At 36.2% G+C, this 24,026-nt stretch overlaps 1 protein-coding gene across 4 annotated transcripts in view; it reads left to right on the top strand.

The window, feature by feature from the left end:
- nectin1b (nectin cell adhesion molecule 1b) overlaps positions 1–24,026 on the top strand; it is a 214,762-nt gene that overhangs the window by 44,281 nt on the left and 146,455 nt on the right. For all 4 annotated transcript variants that reach the window (XM_052582553.1, XM_052582557.1, XM_052582556.1 and 1 more), the window contains exons 2-4: positions 15,726–16,094; positions 18,802–19,101; positions 20,901–21,018. In XM_052582553.1, the coding sequence (XP_052438513.1) occupies positions 15,726–16,094; positions 18,802–19,101; positions 20,901–21,018 (787 nt within the window). The remainder of the gene's footprint in view (positions 1–15,725; positions 16,095–18,801; positions 19,102–20,900; positions 21,019–24,026) is intronic.

Below are 24,026 nucleotides of genomic sequence, written 5' to 3'. Positions count from 1 at the left end.
AAAGCTTTTAATCAGCTCTGTCTGAGATCCCGTCTATCCTTTCAAAGCATGACAGTGGTGGAGAGATCGAGGGAGGGGTAGGGAGAGGCCAGCGTAGGGCTGGTGCTTTGACAAAATCCTTAAAAAGGAGAATGGGGGGGTTATTGCCCTGCCCTTGTGAGAGAGAGAGAGAGAGAGAGAGAGAGAGAGAGAATACACTGTATGTCTTAAAAATTAAATGTTCGTTTGATTCTCTGATCAGCTAACCAACTATAAGGTCTTTAATGGATCGTTCGCCATAAAATTTTAATTATGTCCATCCAAACAGCTGCTGGCAGCCATTGACTTAATATTTTCCTCATACTGTTTGGTTATCAAAATATCTAATTTGTTCAACAGAAAAATTAATTAATTAATTAATTAATTAAATATTCAATAATAATACTCATACAGGTTTCAAACAACACGAGGGTGAGTAAATTACACAATTTTATTTTTAAACTAATTTTAATTTTATTTTGCTATTTAAAAAGCAAAACACTTATAGCTTCAGATGCTAAAAAAAGGGGCCAAAAATATCAGAATATTCATGCTTTGTTAATGTGAAGCTATAAGTAATGATATACTGAGGAATGTGCTTATGTTATTTCAAACCTGTACACTTTTTCTTTCTTCTCTGGAACATAACAGAAGATAGTTTCAAAAATGTATCAGTGTCAAATAGACCCAATTTTGCAATATTGTTGTATGCTCAACATTTTTTTCCCCTCTATCTCAAAAGATATATAGTATGAGAGTGGAGTGACTAAATGATGAAAGATTGACATTTTTGTGTGGGCTACTGATATCATATTACTTAGCACAGGATATATATATATATATATATATATATATATATATATATATATATATATATATATATATATATATATATATATATATATATACATCATGACAACAAAAACTGTAAAACATTAGAATAAAGAAAAGGAAAAAAAAGTTATTTTTTAATTTTCTCCACACTGAATTGCAAATGTGTGGTCATTTGCATTGGCAGAAACATACTTCTGCATTCTCCAGGTGGGTGCCATGTGTTGGCAGTGGTTGAAATGAGTCGCTATTATATGCAAAAAATTTTGGTATTTAAAAAAAAAAAAAGCTATAGAAATTGTTGCTCCAGCGGAAGCATCCGGGGCATGTGAGTCATTTTCACCGGAATACGGTTTGTTCTATGAGAGGAAATGATGATGAGTTGAATCCTTTGCTACTAGCAAGTTTGTGTTGTAGCTGTAAGCTGCAGATTTCCCGAGACTGTGCTCGGTTTTGAGTTCTTTCTAGCGGTGCTCCTCCACTTGCAAGGTTCAGTGAGTGACATTAATTTCAATCCAAGCTAATTGAGTTGTTGAATCTCCCTTTGAGTTCCTTTTCTCGCTCGCTTCAGGGTCTCTGATCAATAGTAATACACTATTGTGATATGTCAGCTAGACTTATTTATATATTTACCCCATTCTTTCTTTATAAAAGGGTATCAGGTGAAAAGCAGACACTTTTCACAGCTGATTGTCTCCCCTTGTAAGAATGGCTTGGTAGACAGGTGGGGATGTTTGAATTCATTGTTTAGCCTGACACGATTTAGAGTTTAAATACATCTTTGAATTAGCAGGTAGATGTATTGTAGCTTAAATGGCTATTACTGAAGAAAATTGTTAAAATAGTTGTTACTGCATTTACATTAACTGTTCTGAACTCCACAATTACCTGCAGCCTTGGTTAAATCTTTTTTTTTTTTTTTTTTTGCTCATATAACACCTTTTACCAACAGAGAATCATATCATCTTTGTTTCTAATACCCCTTTATCCTTAACCAGACCTCAAATGGACATGCTGTTTGCTTCATCTTAATGCATAATCTAGTTGTTTTATGGAATTGAAAAGAATCTACTTCTCAAAAACCTTAGATTTTCAGACCCACTGCAAAATCCCACAAGTTCATTTCTCGTTTTCCAGCCGAGACCCTCTTTTGTGAGTCCACCCACCCTGCTGCTTTCAGACACCCGGGCGATTACCTCAGCCACAATTAACTAGCCATGCTATTTTCCTTCCCCCAACCACACTGACTTTCAGAACACTATATGCTAACACACATATGCTAACGTTCTTTGTAGAAGGATCCTCTGGTGGGTCCCTTTACCTCATGGCCTTCATGTCAATATACATCGTTGGACTTCTGAGGTCTTGTGGGGGAATACTGTAACTCATTCCACCCCTCGACATTTTCAGACGTTCTCCCTCTTCTCAACCTGTGGTTTTGTGGTTCTTGTCTTCATCTCGTAGCCAGCTACTTTTCATTTAATTGAAAGCCAAAAGTGCCTCAATGTTTAACTCTTCAAATGTGCAATCAGCACCCCGGTTCCGCACTTCGCTTCTGAGAAATCTCTCGTTCTGCGTTGTTCGAAAGAAATGTTCTTGTTTCTGCTTAGATGCTATCAGAATGTTACTATAGCTCTGCGCTGCTGTGCAGTCGTTCGCTTGATGACCGCAAAGTGATTTGGTGAGTTTATAAATGAAGAAAAATGTCATCCTAATATCAAGTTCCACCCATCGCACCGCAGACTGCCGGGTTTTGTTGGTGAGGGAGGATATTGACGGAAGGACATGCATTATGATAAATGATGTGTCATTTGGATTGGGTTTCCACTGCTCTTTGATGTGCGACCTGGAATAACAACATCCAGACTCGCTGAGATGATCGGACAGATTTTTGGAAAGCTTCCGTGATTACAACAAAAGTCACATTGAAAGTTTCTAGAACTGTAGGGAAGGCGAAAACTGGATAATGGACCTAGATGTAGTGTGCTCTGGACCCGCTATGCATTGAAGTTTGTACGTATGTGCGTGTGCATGTGAGGATATGGGAAAATCTCTGAAATGTGGTGTGTGGTGAAGAGTTGGAGGAGGGGGACTCGACGTCCCTCTACCCAGCTGGGTAGCACATGCACTGGAGACTAAAGGAGCACAAGAGATGTGGTGAGCATTCCGTGGGCTGTATGTGGAGAATGGAACGCTCCCAAAGAGCCCTTGGAAAGATCCATTGTGGTCTTGGTCATGGAAATAGTACAGCCCCGTACTCTTGGAGTTCTTCTTAGAAACGCTGAACAATATATGCATCACCCTCTTTACTTGTCTCCTCTTCTTTTTTCTTTTAGTTTAGCGCTCTGATAGCACTTTTTCACTGACATGATTCTGGTGCGGGTTCCAGGCCAGTGCCAATTCTCAAACTGTTCTGTACATTTCTACCACATGAAAGTGGGTTCCAGGTTCTGTGAGGTCTGCAAAGTTTGTTTCTAAACTCATTATAGTCAGGTAAACCTTACTTAGCAGTGTCATAGTTCTCAGGAACATGAACCATTCTTGAGACATGACTAGTCTAATGTTAGACTGGCTGATATGGAAGCCATTTTGGGCTTACTGACTCCTAGTGGTGTGGAGGCAGCATCCCGCAAAAGTAAAAAAAAAAAAAAATTGGTTACCCATGACATGGTGAGAAATTTTATGTTTACATTCAGTCATTGTTTGTTTATTTCATATGCAAAGATGTCTGATAATAGGAGGGATAGAAAGAAGAATTATCGCTTGATTATGTGACCTCAACATGGTTACGCCATGCAATCGGCCATTCCTGTATTTTTTTTTTTTTTTTTTAATGAAGCTTCTACTATGACCAAAATCTTCATCTTATGAAGTAAAGATTATTTTAAAAACCATTTTATAACAAAATATGCATTTATTTATTTGGGGGTAATACTTTTTTTTAATGAGGTAAAAGTTGTTGAGTTCTCTTTTGAATTGAAGATCATCATCCCAGAAGTTCATGTGAAATGTTAGTGCTTGCAAAAGCGATAATGACTGCTAACATCTCTGATAGTGCTAACTACACTGTCTTGACTGAGAAAAAGTGCTAAACCCTTATGTAATGAGTCAAGTGCCCCAAACCTTATTTAAAATATTGTAGAATATTGTAAATGTGATATGAAACTATGATGATTTATCCATTTATTTATTTATTTATTTATTTTTCCTCATAGTTGTAGCTTTGTATAAATATTCCCAATGTTCTTTCAGTTACACATCTCTATAATCTCATCTAGCACCAGATGACAGATGATGACACTGGCCGGTCGCATACTAAATATATGTGTTAATTGTGAGTGGTCCAGACTCTCTCACTACCCTCTCCAGTGGGAGTGTGAATTCCCAACCGGACATGTTAATGGATCAATCTGCTCTGTCGAATGAGGGGGAGACACCAAAGCTGCCCACTGGCCCAGCTGTCCTGTTTCCACAACACTGGCCTGTTTAAACCCTGATAATAAACCATGCTCTTTGATGTCAGATGGACATTTCATATTTTTCTGCAAATCGTTAAAAATGGATGAATCTCTCAACATGACTTCCTTCTAAGAAATCTTCATAAAACACTTTCATCAGAGATACGCAGGAGGGAGCTTGAGGATTTCAGCAGCACCTCAACATCAAATATTGATTATCTGTTCTCTTTTTGTTTTTAAATTAGTCCTCCCATCAGGGGGTTGTGCTACTGTTAGTCACCGGAGCCTTGGGAGTTTGGAAAGCTAATCACAGGTTAAGACATCAGGAAAGCCTTAATGAAAAGTGTCTAAAGCCAACGCCAGTATTGAGTCAATATAAAACCTATGTACAAAGTGTCTACAAATGTATGTTTTCTCTCAAGATGATATAGTCATTGACCAGTATTCCTTAAAATGGCCAAATATTTTGGTCTATGTTATAGGTCTGTTATGATGATATTGATGTACTATGGTATTTAGAAGATGCTTCAAATAATATATTAGGGGTATAAAAACCATAATATTGTCATGACACATCAATATAATTAATGCTACAGTAATAGCATGTAAAAATATATGTTACATTATTAAAAAAATGAATAAACAGATAAATAGTGACAAAAATATTTTCAGGTGATTTTTGCAAACATACTCAACCTGAAATCTTGCGTCATGCTCGTTCATGCATAGCATTTAAATCGTTCATCCGTGTAATCCATTTAATCATTATACTTACCTCCAATCCGATTTTCCTTGTGAACACTTTGGATTTGAACTTTTCCAGCCTGAAATTTTGCCCATTGATGATGATGGACAGGGAGAGGATTTGTCATGCATGGCCGTCTTTAGAATATCCCCCAGCCCCATTTTGACTGAACTTGAAATACTTTGTCAAGATGTGCTGAGTATACAGTGTAGTCCAAGGTGCACTCGGCCATCGGTTCAGCAGCAGACACAAAACACATCCCAGCTGTCACTCAAAATGCAGACATGGAGTTGCACCAGACAATCATTTTATCGAGTCTTCGGGCTTGTGTTGTATTGCACACTGTTGCATGACACCTCACTCTGTGATATGACTCATGTTGAGTGCATTTGGTGAAATACAGCAATTATTAGTTTTGTATACTAGAGTAAATATGTTTAAGAGCAGTGCCTCTTTGTATGGTTATATTTAATTAACCACCTTGGACACAGTTCAGATTTGTTCTCCCGAAGGAAATATTCATCCAACAATTAAATTTAGCTGAAAATGTACATCCAAAATGTAGGTGAATTTGTTTCTTCATCTGAACATATTTTCTCATCAATGGATCGTCTGCTGTGAATGGATGCCATCAGAAGGAGGGTCCAAACAGCTGACAAAAACATCACACTCCAGTCCATCAGTTAACGTCTTGTGAAGTAAAAAGCTTGTTTTTAATAAACAAATCCATCAGTGAGATGATTTAAACTTGCTTCCGGCTAAAATCTTCTATGTCCTGTTAAAGAATTGTCTTGTCTGATTTAGGACTTTACAAGCAAAAGCAGTTCAAAACAATTGTGTGGATTACTTTTGGATTATTATGATGTTTTTATCAGCTGTTTGGACTTTCATTCTGACGGCACCCATTCACTGCACCAGGTTTCACTGGTAAGCAAATGATATAATGCTACATTTCTCAGACATAGAAACTCATCTCATCTTAGATGGCATGAGAGAGAAAAAAGATAAATCAAATTTTTATGTGAACTATCCCTTTGAGGTTGATTATAATGTAACAATCTGTTCAGTACCCTACATATGATTTTCTTTTATAATCTGCTCTTTTCCCCTTTGTATTTCTTTCTCTCTATCTGTCCTCAGAATCACTTCAATTTGACTCCAATCCCCTTTACACCTCCCACCAACAGTAACCCGAAGACAAAGGCCGTCTCAGGTGTAATCCAATACATATGGCCAACCAGAAATGGCCGTGGCCACATTATTTATTGATTAGATATTTTTCACATGAAGACATCTAACAGCTGTTATTGATTTTACGCCGGAGGATATCACTGCATTATTGAAAAATTGCCAACTCTAATCACTGAACGCAATTGGGTGTATTTATCTGGCAATCTGTGCGATAAAAGATGAATTATGTTTTGTTCGTTATTTCTAAACTACTTCGCATTGGCCTTGACTCGCAGACTTGCAGTGGTCGGGTTGTTTGCTTGCGTTGCTTGTAAATCACCCGCTGTGATACGCTGGTCACTTTTGTGTTGATATCCACAGGAGACGGTGATTTGTTAAAACATCTCAGTGTGTTAGAGTCATTTAGAGATGTTTAGGTTGTTAGAAGCGGGCTCGCAATTGTCCCTTTGTACACAAACCTATCCTTGCACACACAACAGTGCATTAAACACAATCGAGCGCACACATGCTGAAAGACATATACATACTCCAAACACAGCATCAATCCACGTAGTAAAGGAAGCTGTCGCCCTTTACTGTGTACCACATAAAAAGCTTTTTTACTGAATGGGGACATCAATAATTTAGCTGAATACCGTTCTGTGTAAAACCCTCTTATGCATTTATGCACACATTTATGTAATGGTGCCAGCTGAGCCTTTTTCCCTTATCTCTGTGTCTCTGATGCCTAGTTTCTGTCTCTCTTTTGCAAACAAGCAGGGCCGTTTCTGAGTAGTCATTTTGTTGGCCTTTGCAATCATTAACTACGTAAGTTTTGTTGACCCTAACAGCTCCCCGCTTCCTCTGACTCTGACAAGTGGCCTGAATCTCGTATCGGGATGATGTCATCAGCTGTTAGGGCAAGTACAGACAAATATTGTGTTTATTTGTATTTTTTCTTCTCAGCCCGACCGAAACTATGACTGAGAAGAAACATTAGTGAGCATGACCTTGTCTCCAAGTCTTGTTTTGGTCTGTTAACACATTGTAGTTACTGTCGACCTGATTTGAACTTGTACAAAAATACATTTTATATGTTTTATTTACAGTAAAGGTCAAAAGTTTGGAATCACTGAGATTCCATAAAGAGACAACAAGTTTTTTTTTTATGTTCACCAAAACCGAAACTGCATCTATTTGATCAAACATAAGGTAAAACAGTAATATTGTGTATAATATTATTGCAAATATAGTAATTGTTTTCTAGTTTAATGTTTTAATATTTTCATTTTAAAATGTTATTTATTCTTGAAATATCAAAACTGAATTTTCATCATTTCATTACTCCAGTATTCACTGTCACACGATTGTTAACAAATAATAACAATCAATTATGAAAAGTTTCTGATGCCTATTATTTTCAGCATATACAGAGTATTAAATTGATGTGAAGTAAATAAATACATTTATAAAAGATTTATTTTTAAAATGCTTTAAAATCTTTCTGTTCATGAAATAATCATGAAAGGAAACAGATTATTAAGCAGCAAAAACTGATTTCAGTATTGTAGAAGAAAAAATAAAAGTTTGTTGAGCATCAAATTGGCATGATATAATTATTTCTGAAGGGTCTTATGACTGAAGTAATAATTTGACATCACTGTGATAAATTACAGTTGAATATATATTAAAATAGAAAACTGTTATTATAATTGTAATAATATTTTTTTTACCTGTAATTTTGATCAAATTAATCCAGCCTTTAAAAAAAAAAAAAAAAAAAAAAGTAACAATTGCTAGGCAAAAAAAAAAAAAAAAAAAAAAATATGTATTACATACGTCTATAAATTAAAAAAAAAAAATCAGCAATCTTATCCAGCAAGATCCTAGTATAAAAAAAGCAAAAAAAAAATAATATTTGGATTTTGTTTGCATGATGCAACAAACATTTAAAGTTTGTGCTGCATCCATTGACCTTTATAAAGAGTGCAATATGCCAAATAAGAGATTCAAAGCCTGTATTCATGTGTATTACATCATCTATCCTGCTGTTGGATTGTGGATATAAAAATGTAGTGGAAGAGCTGGCAGGCCGAGCTGTGAAAGATGAATCAGTGTGTAAAAAAGAGTGATGGAGAAGAAAGAGAGCAGAACACAGGTATGCTGATGAATCCCCTTGACATTCTCACAACGCCTTCAAATCACTCTCAGAGGGGTAGCAGCGTGGGCCTGTAGGCGCCTTCCTACATCGCACTGGACTTGTGCCATGTGGGGTTGGCTCCATAGTCTTATATGGAAGAAAGTAACATATGGTTGTATAATCAGTGCCTTCTTTAGATGAGGGCAATGTCCTTTCAAGTAAGCCATTTGACTTGGCGGCCATCTTGATAATGCCCTCGGCCAGTTATTTTCAAGTTATGCAAGAGCAGCTTTTATCTGCTTGAACGAGGAAAGGCCAAAAGCTGTTTTCTAAACCTACCTAAAAAAAAAATAAAAATACATATGGTACATCACTACTAAAATTTGACAAAAATGTTTTCCTCTTTTAGCTCAAATTGGGCTGCAAAACTATTCTAATTTAATAGTTATATATGTTGATATATACAGCTAACTGTAAGTTAATGATGCAATATTTTTATTTTTATTTTTATTTTTTATCAAATGTGCTGTCTAAAGTCACACATGACTTTTAAACAACTGATTTAAATGTCTTAATACATTATAATACTAATAAAAATTTCAAGTCGTAAAACAGTGACTTATTTGTTTTGTATATTCTATACTGACTGCATTTTAATATTGTGCATGCCTTTCTTTTCTGAGCAGTGTTATTTTACTATCATTGATAATCAGGTTGGTTTATTTGTTAATTAATTTATGTGCTGTTTTCATTTTAATTGTTTTTAAAGTTTTAGTAATTATATTGAGCCATTGTGTGTTTTGTCAGTTTAAGTAGTTTTATTATTATTATTATTATTATTATTATTATTATTTTAGTTCATATCATTATAATTTAGTCAAAAATAGCACGATTCCTCTTTAAACTATCCCTTTTAATCAGCCTGGAGCTTTTGGGAATGGTACCCTTAGGGTGTGTTGATGATATGTACCAAGCTGTCTGGCAAACAGAAAATGCACAACCTTTATAACTTCCTGTATAGCAGGATGGTTCAGGTAAACACACCGTCTCAATAAAGCAGATGGTGGATGGTCTATCAGGAAAAGGGATATTCAGGGGAAACGTGTGCAAAGTTTAAGCATTAATGCAGATAGGGGCGAGAGCAAAGCTCAAGTGAAAGCCAGAGTGCTGACCATATGCTGCAGCAGGTTTCTGTTATAGGTAAATATTAGCTAAGGCTGACACAGTAGATGAGGGAAGCTGGTAAAACAGGAATCAAATAGCCACGATTAGAGGTAGAGGCAGTTCTCAACATCCCAGTGTGTCTGCAGAAACGTGCACACGCTCAAAAACAGACACACTAGAATGAGTCGTACGTGCATGGCCGGATGTAGGATTCATTACATTCTCCTCATTGATTTTAGAGTTACTCTTTAACTCCGCTGTCGCAGTCTCTTCTCTGTTTTTAGCTGCTAACTTGATACAGTGTTGTAATGCGCCCACAGCATGAGCGGGATGTGCTGGCATGCACCGTATCATCACTCTCTAGCACATAAACATATTAGTGTCCTCACCGAAGCTGAGCTCTTCTTTTTTTCCTAACTGAAGGACCTGGATTGCTATTAGATTACCCACACACAATGGGGCGTATTTAGTAGACTCTCTAAACAAGCCTTTCTGCGGTTTTCTTAATGAGATGGGCCAAATGCCATCATTTTTTTTCTTTCTTTTCTGGGAGGCCTGAAGCAGGTCCAGTGTTGTGCCTTGTGCCCAGAGAGAGATGTGGATCCGGTCAGGCTGCTGTCCCGGAGAATGGTAGCTCTGTTTGGAGTGTGCCTCTGCGCTAATGCTACATGTGTCGTAGTCAAACCCCCACCCCGGCCACATGGTCCACGTGTGTGAGTGAATAGGGCAGATTCTATGTGAAAAATAGGCCTGGAAACAACAGCAGTTACCTTTATACAATAAAACAGGGTTTCTGAATCCCCCTTTTTCCAAGACAATATACATAACCCCCCACCTACACATTTTTACCAGGGGAAGTTAATGTAAAGCTCAGCAAGATAATTCTGCTTCTTCTTGCTGGTTCAGCGCGTCCCCTTGGAATTAAAAGGTTCTAACTGACATTTTTGTAAAAATTTAGTTATTCACATATTCTTATTCTGTCAACGTATTTACATTATGTGATAGATTTTTTAATGTTGTTTTCATTTTGGGACTTTTTTATTTAAAAAAAAAACAATAAGGTTCTAACTACACAGTCGAATGGAACACACAAACTTTGAAGCTCAGTATCTCAAAACTACTCGGAATGCAGATCGAACCTTATCATTCCAAGAGTACGAGCTGTTAATTGCTTGCCACTGACACCTGTAGGTTTGGAGAATATTGCATCTAATGTATAGTTAAAATGGATTTCCTCAAGGCAAATTAGGCTGTATTTAGTTTTTTTTCGAAGGTCTCTGGTCAGTGGTTAGGCTTATAAAACATAGTCGGCCTCAGATTAGACCCTCCAGTAGGAAAACCACATTCACCCTTGACGTCAACCTTCTGAAAGCTGAGAGACTAATCACTCATTTGTTGGACTTGTATTATGATAGTTCTCTGAGACATGATGGGTGGATGAAACGTGACTAAATGAGATTTTTAAACACACCTTGAACAATAGGGATTGTGAAAGGCTTTAGCATCTTCTGACTTCCACATTATGAGATTCTGCATGTAGTCCAGCTGAAGGGCTTGGAAAAAGAGTCCATGTTGTCTGGGTGTGTTTGGCAGATCCACTGGATGATACTTTAAGACCTACGGATTTGTTCAGCGGTGTGTTACTTCACTTTCATTGTTGTCTGCCAGTGATTGTCTTATTCAACTTTTTTGTGTGTGTGTTTTCAAGGGCACTATTGTGCCAGCGACAATTTTCTCTCATGGTCTGTTTGCTGTTGCTTCCGATTCGTAGCAACTTAACTTCTTGAAGTGTGTACAGAAGAGTTTAAATTCTCAAATTTTCTTTCTGATTGCCCTCCATTGTTCAGCTCCGCTGTGCAGGCTATAATTACTCTCTATCTCTTACTTTCTTTGGAAGACCCCTTCAGCCTCGAGGTGGAGGAAGAGGAGGTGGAAATGGGGTCAGGGGGCCCAGAGGCTTTGGGTTCCTTAGTATGAGGATTTAGGTTCTGGAGCCGTATAATTACCCCTCTCTCACAACTCCCTCAAAAGCGAAGACTGATCTTTATTTGTGGTGGTCTAAGTGGATGACTCAGAGGAGGGAGTTAGCAGAATATAGTCTCCCTGCTTATTCCACTATTCCCCCACTAACAACATCTTCATCATACAGCTGAAGTGAACTCGGATGGTTTTTCTAACTGATGTTGTCAAGCTGTAAATCGTATTGCTACTTCACAAGGCATTTCCTGTGTTTCGACCCTGTCATGGTAGCAAATGCAAGCTGAAACAGGGTCAAACAGAGGAATACAAGGACACAGGTGTTCCCCAAGGTAGCTGTGCAAAGGTTGCCAGCCGTCTTTCTGTCAAACTCGATTAGTCAATCAAGCTGTTGTTTCTCAGTTCCTGCTGATGGATCTATACACTCTGGTCAAAAATAACTCATCTGTACGCCTGGGTAAATGAGAAATGAAGGGTTTGGTGTGCATCGGTTAAAAACTGACACATCACCAGCTGGTTCCCTCCTTTATAAGTGATGTTTGCTAAGGATAGCATCACAATTGATTATCATACTTTTGTGGGGCTCTTATGACTTGGACAAGTAAGTGAGCATTAATAACACCATTGCGATGGCAACTTTTGCATGAGCAAGAAACCGTAAACATGTAGTTTAATCAATTTGCAGGTGCTTAACGGAGCTGAATTCATGGGTAAAAGATGTAACTTTCACATTCCTGAAACTACTAGTGTAACACTGCATGATAAAGAGGAAACTTTCTAGCAGTAAGAGTTAATTTCTATTCAAGGTTGATACCATTCGTTCTCTGAAATCTAGAGTGCCTTGCTTTTATACTAGTGTAGTGGTGACCTTGAACGATTTTTTTTTTCATGCAAACACAAACACACACACACACACACACACACACACACACACACACACACACACACACACACACACACAATAGACATTTATGTATTCATTGTATGGACAGCGCATATTTTGTTTGCTTCTCTCTCTTTCTCTGTAAATGCATAGCTAGTTTCAACCCCTCTGGTCATGCAATCCATTTTAGTCTTAGACTATTGGTGTCTTCTCAAGTTTAACTTTTCCCAGATTGAATTTCAAATGCTTAAAAGTCTTGAACTAAGCATTTAAAACACTTGCCAATAAACTTGCCAATACTTGTTTAACTTTTATGACTGATGACAGGCCTTTGCTCAAACCAGTTTTTCAGCTTTTCTTAAAATGGCTTAAAAATACTCTTATCAGTCGGAAGCTGATCCCTGATCAGTAATTCATCTAAAACTCTTCAAAATTGCCCATTATTGTCTCATTTTCAAAAGGAACCATTTAAATAAAGGTGATTTTTAAAATGCATACAATTGTGTGATTTACATTATTTGAAATTTTATATAAATCAATTAATTGGTGAAATTTTTTTGAATTCCTTTAAATTTTAACTAAAGGAACTCTTCACTTAAAAAAAAAAATCAGCCATATCAGCCTAGAAAATCACAACTTTCCATTTTCCTTCAGTCTTAGCAAAAAGTGTAATTACAGAAGAGTAAATTTAAATAGGAAAAATACTGAAACTCTTTGATAATTTTGCTAACATTTGAGATACTAACGGCCTAATCAGCTTCAAAAATCTATGCTAAAATAGGCTAAAAGTGCTAGTTCCAGAACTGGAGATTTGCTGAATGGATTTGAAAACTGTAAAACTCAACTGTTTAACTCTAGGGGAGTTGGAAATATGAGCCTATTCTCAAAAGAAAAAAAAGTGGAGTGTTCCTCCAGATTTTTATCTGTTTAATCTGACAGAATCTCAAAGTCATGAAACTAAAATATAATTTTTGGAAAAAAACGTATCACTGATATTTCTACAAACATCTATTTTAAATAATCTGTTGTTTCCTATAGAGACACATGGTAGTAGTGTTGACATTTTAAGACGAAGAATTAGCGAAATGTAAGAAGACAAACTAAAGTTTAAGTTGCGCTTGAAAGTTAACTACTTAAAGGAACGATGATGTCATTATTTTAGCAAATTTTATACGTATTTATATGAGGGATCTAAATAGCACTCATTTGGCCCACAGTTTCCCTCGGTTTTGTCTTCCCCTGCGATATTTCCAACTTTTATGAGTGGCTTGATTAAGCGCAGTGGTTCATAGTTACTTCCTCTTTGCTAAGGTCTCTCTGTAGGAGGTAATTACCTCTTTTGCCAGTCATAAATAAGAGAGGGAGAGGGGGAATGAGGGAGGTTAGGGTATGTGGTTTAGTATATGTTTGTGCAGGAAGCAAGGCCAACAGGACAGCACAGCACCTGACGGCGAGGAGAAATATATCTACTCGGGGTCTCCTACGACAGGTTTGTTAAAGGCAACAGAATTCATGGACCCTCCAGGGACACGTTTGCCTCAGAGTTATTCACGGGTCAGGAAAGTTTCTGTTTTGAATGGCCTCTGTAGAGCTAAACAGGAACTAAAAGTGCTCATGGATGTATAGCCCTTGTGTGGAAGCATAAGCCGGGTAGAAATGTAAGAAGAGCCGGTTGTCTGGTCAGGTGTTAAGGAAGTGAAGACAAAGAAAATATGATTGAAAAGCAGGGGGTGAGGTAAAGGGGGCAGTTAAACAAAAGTATTAGTAATAGCACGTGCAAGAAAGCGAGACAGAAAGGGGCAAAAAGGAGGGGTTCGAGTGTTAACACGTGATTCTCAGCTGGAGGGGGTAAAAGAAGGTCACCAGGGAGACAAAAGGCCAAGGGCCTGCCAAAACATTATGCATTTGACTGTGGGGCATGCCGTATTTCAGGGTTATCTTGAGGGAGAAAACCACTATTGTTTTCACTGGTAGCAGTGGAATCATCTTCTGTGTGACCGATACCTTCAAACTCCTGAAAGCCGTTGCTGGGGAAAAATAGAAAACCCATTCGTTTACTACTAATTGCTTGCTTGGTTTATTGTAACTTAATTCAAGTGGCATCATTGTGGGCACACTCAGACTGGATCCCACATTGTTTCCATTAATAGGTGCTTGAGGCTGTCACCGAGATGTTTACCAATGAGAAATAATTAGGATGGAGTGGTATGGGAGGGTTGGCAGTCAGGATCGGGGGGGGGGGGGGGGGGGTTCTACCATCATTACACATGCTGGGAAAGTCTACATCCGAAGCTCTTGAAGACCTAATGCTGCCTGTAAACACCACTGCCATACTTGTAATTAGTCCTGTTTGCCATTTGAAGTACTCTTGTTGAATTGGCATGCTAGTTGTATCGACGCATTTGATTGTAATGTGAAAGCATCGAGTCAATGAGTTTCTGTAACTTCAGTTAGGGTTGTCAGTTTTCATGATTCATATTCAAAATAAATACCAAAACACATATGGATAGATAACATATTCTTACATAATCATCTAAATATATTTTTGGTAACATTTTAAATAAAGGTGATATTGTTAAAATGTAATTACACAGTACTAGCCAATATGAATTAACTACTTAAGGTTAGGTTTAAGGTTAGTTATATGTGTAACACATAAAATGGGTAGCTCACCTTAAAATTTAATTGTTAATAAAAGGATGACTCACCCAAAAAAATTACATTTTAATTGCTCACCTTAATTTTGTTCCAAACCCATAAGACCTTAGTTCATATTAAGAACACACATTAAGATATTTTTGATGAAATCTGAGTGCTTTCTGACCGCAAAGCGACTGAAACGTTCCCAGGCCCAGAAACGTACTAAAGATATAGTTAAAATAATCTAAACAGAAAACAAAAATGGACTATATTAATGATGTCCTTGCTACATTTCTGGGCCTTAAACTGTCAGTTTGATTGCTGTCTACGTAGAGAAAGTTCTTAGATAAAAAAAGAAAATAAGAATTAATAAGAATAATTATATATATATATATATATATATATATATATATATATATATATATATATATATATATATATATATATATATGTGTGTGTGTGTGTGTGTGTGTGTGTGTATTTTATTTTTCTGAATATGAAAAAAGGTGTTATGAGTTTAAAACGACAAGATAGTGAGTAATAAATGACAGAATTATTATTTTTTTGTTTAACTATCATTTTAATATTGATGAATTTTGCTAAATTTCCTGAGTATCGATAAGTTTAGTTCATTAACAATCATTCTCAGCACGGATTGGTTGACTTGTTTGTAATGTCTCTCTTCTTGTCTTTCTGCAGCAGGGAACGGGCAGTCGGTGCAGACGGACCCCAGTAAGTCAGGATTTGTGGGAGATACGGTCGAGCTGCGATGTGTATTCATCAACGGTAAGCCACCAGTGAAGATCTCTCAGGTCACCTGGCAAAAGGTGATAAACGGCACAAAACAAAACGTCGCCACCGCAAACCCAGACTTGGGAGTATCAGTGTTGCCCCCTTTCAAAGACCGTGTGAGCTTCAAGCACCTGCGCCAGAGGTCCACTTCTACTCTAGAGGATACCACTATTGTGGTCAGCAACCTACGGCTCTCTGATGAGGCAGCCTACATCTGCGAGTACACCACCTTCCCAGCAGGCAACAGGGAGAATATGGTCAACCTCACCGTTTTTGGTAAGAGCACCACACTACATAGTGCTGTTCTACTTAGAAAAGTGCAAAACATTCACAAACAGAGCATCAATGGGAATCATTCACGGAACATGAGCAGAGTGAATTTCTGTTATTCATAAAATAATTCTGAGATTGTCACATTAATATTACAATGGGCTTCATTCGCAAATAACAAGCAGATCAAATTGTGTAATTTGTTCAAAAATATTTATATAACACGCTAAATTGTGTGTAAGATTAAACATGCATGTAGTTATTCACATTAAATGGTACAATTTATGTACGAATTTTATTAACAAAGTGAAATAAATAAACAAAATACTTAATTTTTTACAAAAAGCGTTACTAAAAAAACCTCTTTGGATGAATGCTATTTGAACAGTTTACAAAATTGTGCATAAACACTGATGCAGTTTGTGTGAATAATTTGTTTATGATTAACACAGAAATCATATTTTTCATGCAAGAATGGTTTTACAAACATTTTGAAGTGAATTCACATGAAATGTGACAGTTTTCAATATAAATGTTTTGTGAATGATTTTTATGAAAATTAGCATTCAGTGCCAAAAGACTGATTTGCACGTAGCAGCAGGTGCTCTGAACACATATAACACCATGCATGGACAGCAAAGAAGTAGGTGTCATTTTCTCAAATATTCTCCACACTCTTAGCACTGACATGGTGAGATATTTTTTATTAAAGGCATCTTCACGGTTAGCAGGTAGTAAGGTGTAAATGGATGTTGTTTCAGCAATATTTTATTCATAACCCTGTAAGCCCTTCAGAAAAATCATCTTTGTCCTTGACCGCTCCAGGTCTGTACTGTGCATGGTTAAAACCTTCACTACGCTTGAAATGTATTGATCAGTGTTCAACCCCAACAGAAAGAGCGGCATCTCAGCCTCGACCTGCAGGTATAATGTTTCCATACATGTTCTTGACAAAAGCTACATACCCAGGTGAAGATAAGCTTTCATTTTATTAAAGGAATCCAACCTTGTACTATGTTGTTGTTTCCTTGACATACAAAATCAGAGGTTAAGCAGAATGTCCAAGCTGCTTTTTGACAAAACAAAAGTGGACGGGGTTTTATACAGTATAGCTCCAAAAAGACCATTCACTCAGTAAAATATGACTCCAGATCTTCTGAAGCTAGACAGTAGATCAGGGTTTTCCAAAATGGGGTTTGTGTGTTGATCAAAAGCATACAATTCATGAAATCAGAAAATTGTAAATTTAATATATATTTCTAATAGAGAAACAAATGCATAACAATTGTTAATAAAAATGAAATGATGTATTTGTATTTCTGTATATTATTTAACTAATAACCAAGTAAAAATACACATGTGTTGTTAAATAATTTAAATGCTTAAATACTCCAAATAAATTGTTTAGGTAAAATCCATTTTGTGTATATATACACTTTTTTATTTTTTTTTCAGTTTTATTTCATATTTACATTTACATTTTAGTTATAATATTAGCATTTTTTTATTTTATTACAATTCAAGTAAACTAAATTCAAATTAGAACTGTTACATCATCAGTTGTATTTAACTATAATAATCCATTTACAGATAAGTGGCTCACAAAAAAAGAAAGAAAAAGTTTGGCCTACAGGTTAAAATAGGTTAAAATCGATCTGTATGAAATGAATTCAGAAGACATGGAATAAGGTTCACGATGGGCTACTTTTATGTTGCCTTTTTGAGCTTGTTTAAATCATGACCCACTTTCATTGTATTAAAAAAAAAAAAAAATTCTCAGACATTCTGCCTAAAATGAAAAATAAGTATGGTGTGTATAAAATGAGGGTGCTTAAGTCTCTGTTGTTGGGTGAACTTTAATAAATGTCCTAAACAGACATCAATAAAAGCTTTTCTTCCACACACAATTAATTCAGGAGCAGAGCTGGATTTTGTCTCTTAGGAAGCTGCACAGGTTAGGAAAAACACCATGATGTATGTGCATCTATCTGTGTGTGTGTGTGTGTGTGTTGGAGTGAAAGAGAGGAGTATCTCGTTAGAGAGGTGGGTTATGCTCCCACTGATTGCAGATCTAATTAGAAATGAAGTGTTGATATGTTTTCCATTAAGCCAGCAACGGGAGCTGCTTGGCTCAAGTACAATTTTTTTTTTACTAGTGTGGCTCGTTAACTCCCAAGCCCATTTTGTATATCACGTTCACATGCGTCCTCTGAGAACGCTGGGGCTGCAGTAAGAGTGAGCAACCTGAACGGAGATAACCAGCTCAGTGCTTTCAAAGAACCTCTTCATGTCATATCAACCCTTGCCACAAACCTCAGTCCTGCTATCAGTACTCTTTGACACGCACTTACATAAACACACATCTTCCCCTTTGATGCGGGCCTGCTAATTGCTAATTGGCAGCCCATAAAGGATCGAGATTGGATGACTTTGGGCACCGCGAGAAACGAGTGGTTTCTACATCTGTTTGAGTGCTTGACTGATGCTTTAGCTTTGAACACAGGGTAGGGGAAAAATAAATGAGTGAACTGCTTGATTTATACTAACGGGGGAAAAAAGACTTCAGAATGGTGAGATTAGTGTTAGAGGCACTGGATCAGTGAGAAAAAAAAACATTATTTTTTTTTTACTTTGCAACTTGTCAAGGGCACCTCTGTTCACACATTACTTTAGTATCTTACAGTGTTGTTTATTGTATGCTTCTTTCTTCCAGCACGGCCAGTGACCAAGATGACCTTGACTTCACCCACCATCGTGGCAAGGACGCCGAGACGCAAGATGCCCGTGGCCACTTGCATGTCGGCTAACGGCAAGCCTCCTAGCGTCATCAAATGGGACACCACTCTGAAGGGCGAAGCCACGTTTCAGGAAACGCGCAATCCGAATGGCACCGTGACCGTGCGCAGTAACTATATCGTATTGCCCAGCCGCGAGACCCATCGTCAGAAGTTGAGCTGCATCGTCACCTACCGCGCAGAACGCTTTATAGAAAGCGTCATACTCAACGTTCAGTGTAAGAACCATGGTTTTCTTCATGTCTTTCAAATTTTTGCAAGAACACAATAAATTATGTTGTTGATAAATATGTATAAAATATACAACTGGTCAAAAGTTTGGGATATTTCTTTATTTAATGTTTTTGAATAAAGTATTTTCTGCTCATCAATACTGCATTTATTTGATTAAAAAATACAGTAAAAACAGCAAAACTGTGAAATATTATTACAATTAAAAATAACTGTTTTCGGTTTTGATATATTTAAAAGCTAAATTTTCAGCTTCGTTATACCAATATTCTGTGTCTTGAGAAATCATTCTAATTTACTGTTTTGTCCTCTCAAGAAACATTTATTTATTTTTATTTTTTTTGCTAGCGAATTTATAGCAAATAAATAATAGCTTTTATTCAATAAGGATGCATTAAATTGATCAAAAGTGACAGGAAGGACAATCGTAATGGTACAAAATATTTATGTTTTGAAATAAAGGCTGTTCATTGAACTTTCTGTTTTTTTTTTTTTTAGAATCATATGATTAGAATTTCTATTCATCAAGAATGCTGAAAAGATGTAGCATGATTTCCACCAAAAATGTTTTTAAAAAGAACCATTATTAATAAGTGGGCACCAAATCAGTATAATAGAGTCATTTCTGGTGTGTCACACTGAAGGCTGCTAAAATAATAATAATAATAATAATAATAATAATAATAATAATAATAATAATAATCAGCTTTGCTATCATATGAATAAATAACTTTTTGAAAAAAATAATAATAATGTACATTCATTCATTTAAATATTTGTTTATATGATTTCATTGTATTTATTTTTATAAATGCAGTATGGTGACTAAGAAAAAATATTTCTATACAAAAAATATTGTGATAAAACTTTTCAGTGTTCCAAACTTTTGATCAGTATATAATATCCATCACATATTATCCATCACAAAATTACATAAGTGCATTTTATCCAGTTCTCTCAAAATTCAGATTTAATTAAACCGTTTTAATCATTGAGCTGATGTAACGATCCATCTGACATATTTGTATAAAACCCCACTCGAATGTCAAAGAATGTCTAAACAGTATTTGTGCTCGGTATTAAGATGTTAGCATTAATGCTGTACTGTTATGCAAGGCCTGCGGAGGAGGTTCAGAGCATGAAGAGATGTGTCACTGGCCTGTCTCAGCACTGTTGTTATCAGCTATTGTTTAGGGCAGTTTAGAGCAGGATTGCAGCCCCCATACAGCATACAGACAGAGGAAATCCACCTATTCACCCATGCACACTTCACTATTGAATACATTGCTTTTGCAGTGTGAAAGGCCGTTTTTAGAGCAATAAGTTCACAGAGAATCCCTCGTCCTGATTCTTGATTTACTTTGAGTGTTTTGTTAATTAAGTTACCCTTTGGTATAACATTTCCAAATGTAATTTGCTCGGCCTTAAACATGCTCATGAAAGCAATTAAGAATAAATCTGAAGAGACATAGAAATTACTGACCGGTACCATCAAGTATGCAGTGCATTTTAATATTGTCATTAATCGAAAAATTGTGCTTTAATGAATTGAAATTTGCCATTTAGCGGAGGTTCTTATCCATTATCTTGGGGCTAAGTGGGTAGCTAAAGGGCACAGTGGTGGTTGTAGTCTCAGTAACCCTTCACTTGTTGGCTCTCCTCCCAATCGCTTATGTAAACTCTTGACCTTTTAGCTATGAGCCCAGGCCGTTAATCAGTATCATGACAAGCAACCAGCGTCAAGTCATGTGACATGGAAAAGCTGTCTTTTTTTCCTTTTATATAGATGAGCCAGAGGTAAAAATCGAGGGATTCGACGGAAACTGGTATCTGAATCGTCAAGATGTAAAGCTGACGTGCAATGCAGATGCAAATCCAGCTGTCACCGTCTACCAGTGGAAACTGTGAGTTGTTCTTGCTTTCCTATTAATCTACATTACAAATAATCACTTTTTTTATCTCAGTTTATTAATATAATATGTTGAATGAGTAATGTATTTGAGTATAATGCATAAAGAGGAAGAATAAAAAGCAAACAGTTTTTTGCCATATATTATATATTGACTTTGTAATATTTGAAATCTTTTTCTCAGTTACACATTATTATCAGAAATGTCAAAACAGTCAAAGGTTTGCACACACCTACTCATTTTTATCACATTTTACATATTTCAAATAATAGACTTCACAACAAATGAATGAAAGAAATGAATGAACAACTAAACGTATGAGTGAATGAACAAACAAATGATAGATAGATTTAACTAGCTGCGTATATCAGCATCATTAAACTAAATAAAAGATTACTGATGTTTGAAGAGTTCTCTTCTGAAATATTCAGTTTACTGTAATACTACATGACAGCATCGATGTGTTATGACTGATAATATTATAATTTCCTTCCATAAACTACTTCTTTATCATTGGTGGTTAGCACTCAATCAAGTTAAGTAAAGCCGTTTACAATGGGTCTATTCAGAAGTCAGGGAGGCATTGATAACTTTTCAAACAAGATCAAACATGAGAAAATAAGCTATGCTTTGTGTACTTCTGAATGTTTACCGGTTTGAAAGAACAGAGAAAGAGATATACAGTGAAACCGGATCTTGAGTCTTCTGATGGCTATTGTTGTCGAGTTACTGGTGCTACGGGTTTGGATGCTGGCAGTATGTTGGCAAGAAGTATGTTGGCAAGAAATGACATCATTACTTTGCGTATCAAATGAATATGAATATGACAAGACAGTCTCAGGTCTTTTTTATAAACTTTTCTGTGGACAATACCAGAGTTTATGTGAGGTCAAGGGCGTTTTACATTTTATTATTATTATTATTATTATTATTATTATTATTATTATTATTATTATTATTATTATTATTATATATTTTTTTTAATGGCACAACATTTTAGCCAACTACAAATTTGTATTTGTGAAGCTTTGTGTGTTAGTGTCTTTTGAGAGGTTAGTTGTAGATGTGTTATTATTATTATTATTATTATTATTATTATTAATAATAATAATAATAACAATACTACTACTACTACTGCTACTACTACTACTACTACTACTACTACTAATAATAATAATAAATATAAAATAACAATAAATAAATAAACAAGTAACTGCTCGCAGATTTTACAGCTTACACTCTTGGGCCAGTGGACACAGCAAGCTGATGCCAATTAATTGGCCTGACCTATCAGCCTATCACTTGTTTCAACACCTAATTAATATCCATGAGACAAGCTGATAAGTTTTCTAATGTGCGGTTCCAGATTGTTCCTGCACCCCTGGGTTAGGTCAACTCTATAAGATGACCCATGTAACCTTCTACTCGAACTCCCTTGTGCACCATTATAATTCAGGGCCACAGCATTGGCGCATGTGCCACACTTATGGCAATTAGCACCGCGAAATATCCTGTCATTCATCACCTAACAGATCCCCATGAATGCATATGTACGTAAATGTGAACAATACTGAACACCACCAACAACATTGGACACAGTAGACGAGCAGGTTTTGTCTTACAGTTAAAAATGGAGGAATTATGCAGCAAAAAAAAAAACAAACAAAAAAAAAAAAACTGAGAGATAAATGTGGCAATTTGTTCAGTAATTAGGCAGCGAAAGCTGGGAAAGGAAAACATGTCACCGGACTTCAGCTGTGGTGGATTAATAGCTGGCAATGCCCAGGGTGCACTGCCTCTGTAGACTGGGGTGGGTTTTAATGAGAAAGGACAAGAGAGAGAAAGCGCTGAGCATTCTGGGCTATTCAGGGTATCAAAGGACACATATACAGCAGCCAACTCTGTGAAGAGGGACTCGTGGATGGCGCTTAGGTCTTCTTGAGGTAGTTTTTAATAGTAATTGGCATGCTGAGACTGGAAGTGGAATCAAAGAGAAGAAAAGGAAAATGATGAAATGCGGAAAATGGGAATTAATAAGGGAAAAGATGAGAACAAGAGAGTGAGAACAATGATGGATGTTGATGTTGTTTGTAAAATAGTATTATTCAAAGATAATTCTTTTTTTTTTTATGATTGTGTTAGCAGTAAAGGCATTTATATTTAAAAAGACTCAAACAGAATTGTAAACTAAGAATTTTTTATTTTTTTGTTCTACTTTCAACAACATCTTATAAGACACATCCAATAAATGCACTGAGCAGCACTGTCATCAGAAATCACCAAAAAGATGAAAGGATAGTATGACAAAGATATCACTTTCCTCCAATGTTTTATTTTGAATATGAGATTGAGCTAATGAATGAATGCTGTATCAGATTCAGATAATCACACTCGCTCAGTCCATCTCTCTATCATAATACTCTACATAATACAGTGAGCTATATACAATAATATGATATATTTTCAATAAAGCAACTCAACATTACTTCATAACTAGTTGTAAAGTGACATTTTCAAATTAGTAAAAGTGACTTGGGATCAGCTGTTAAAATGTCAGTTTTAGATTAGAATCCACGGCGGAGGAAAGCTTTTTATTTTTTTTTAAGGCACTCCATTGTTGTTTTTTACGTATTTACCCACACCGTCAATCTGTTGTATAAATGAAATATTACACAAGTAGCAGTGCGATATTGTGATTACCTAATTTTGAATCACAACCGTGCCGATATGAAAAAAGTACTAATTCAATATATTAATAAAAAAGTATCAGTGATGAATGAATAGGATCAGTATTGCAAAAATAATCCTGTATAGTGAACACAAACACACACACACTAACACTGATGTAACACTGATGACTCAACTTTGAAAAGCAGATAAAAGAAAGATGCAAGCACCCCTAAAAATAGCAAGAATATGTATCTCAACAGTGGGAGTTGCTTGAAAAGCAATAGGATAAACAATGGGAGAATAAGGTAAGATAGAGGAGAATGGTGTGATTA

This window comes from Carassius gibelio, chromosome B18, assembly GCF_023724105.1.
Source record: "Carassius gibelio isolate Cgi1373 ecotype wild population from Czech Republic chromosome B18, carGib1.2-hapl.c, whole genome shotgun sequence".
Lineage (NCBI taxonomy): Eukaryota > Metazoa > Chordata > Actinopteri > Cypriniformes > Cyprinidae > Carassius > Carassius gibelio.
Note: the sequence above shows the minus strand (reverse complement) of the source record. Positions and strands in the feature narration are given on the sequence as shown.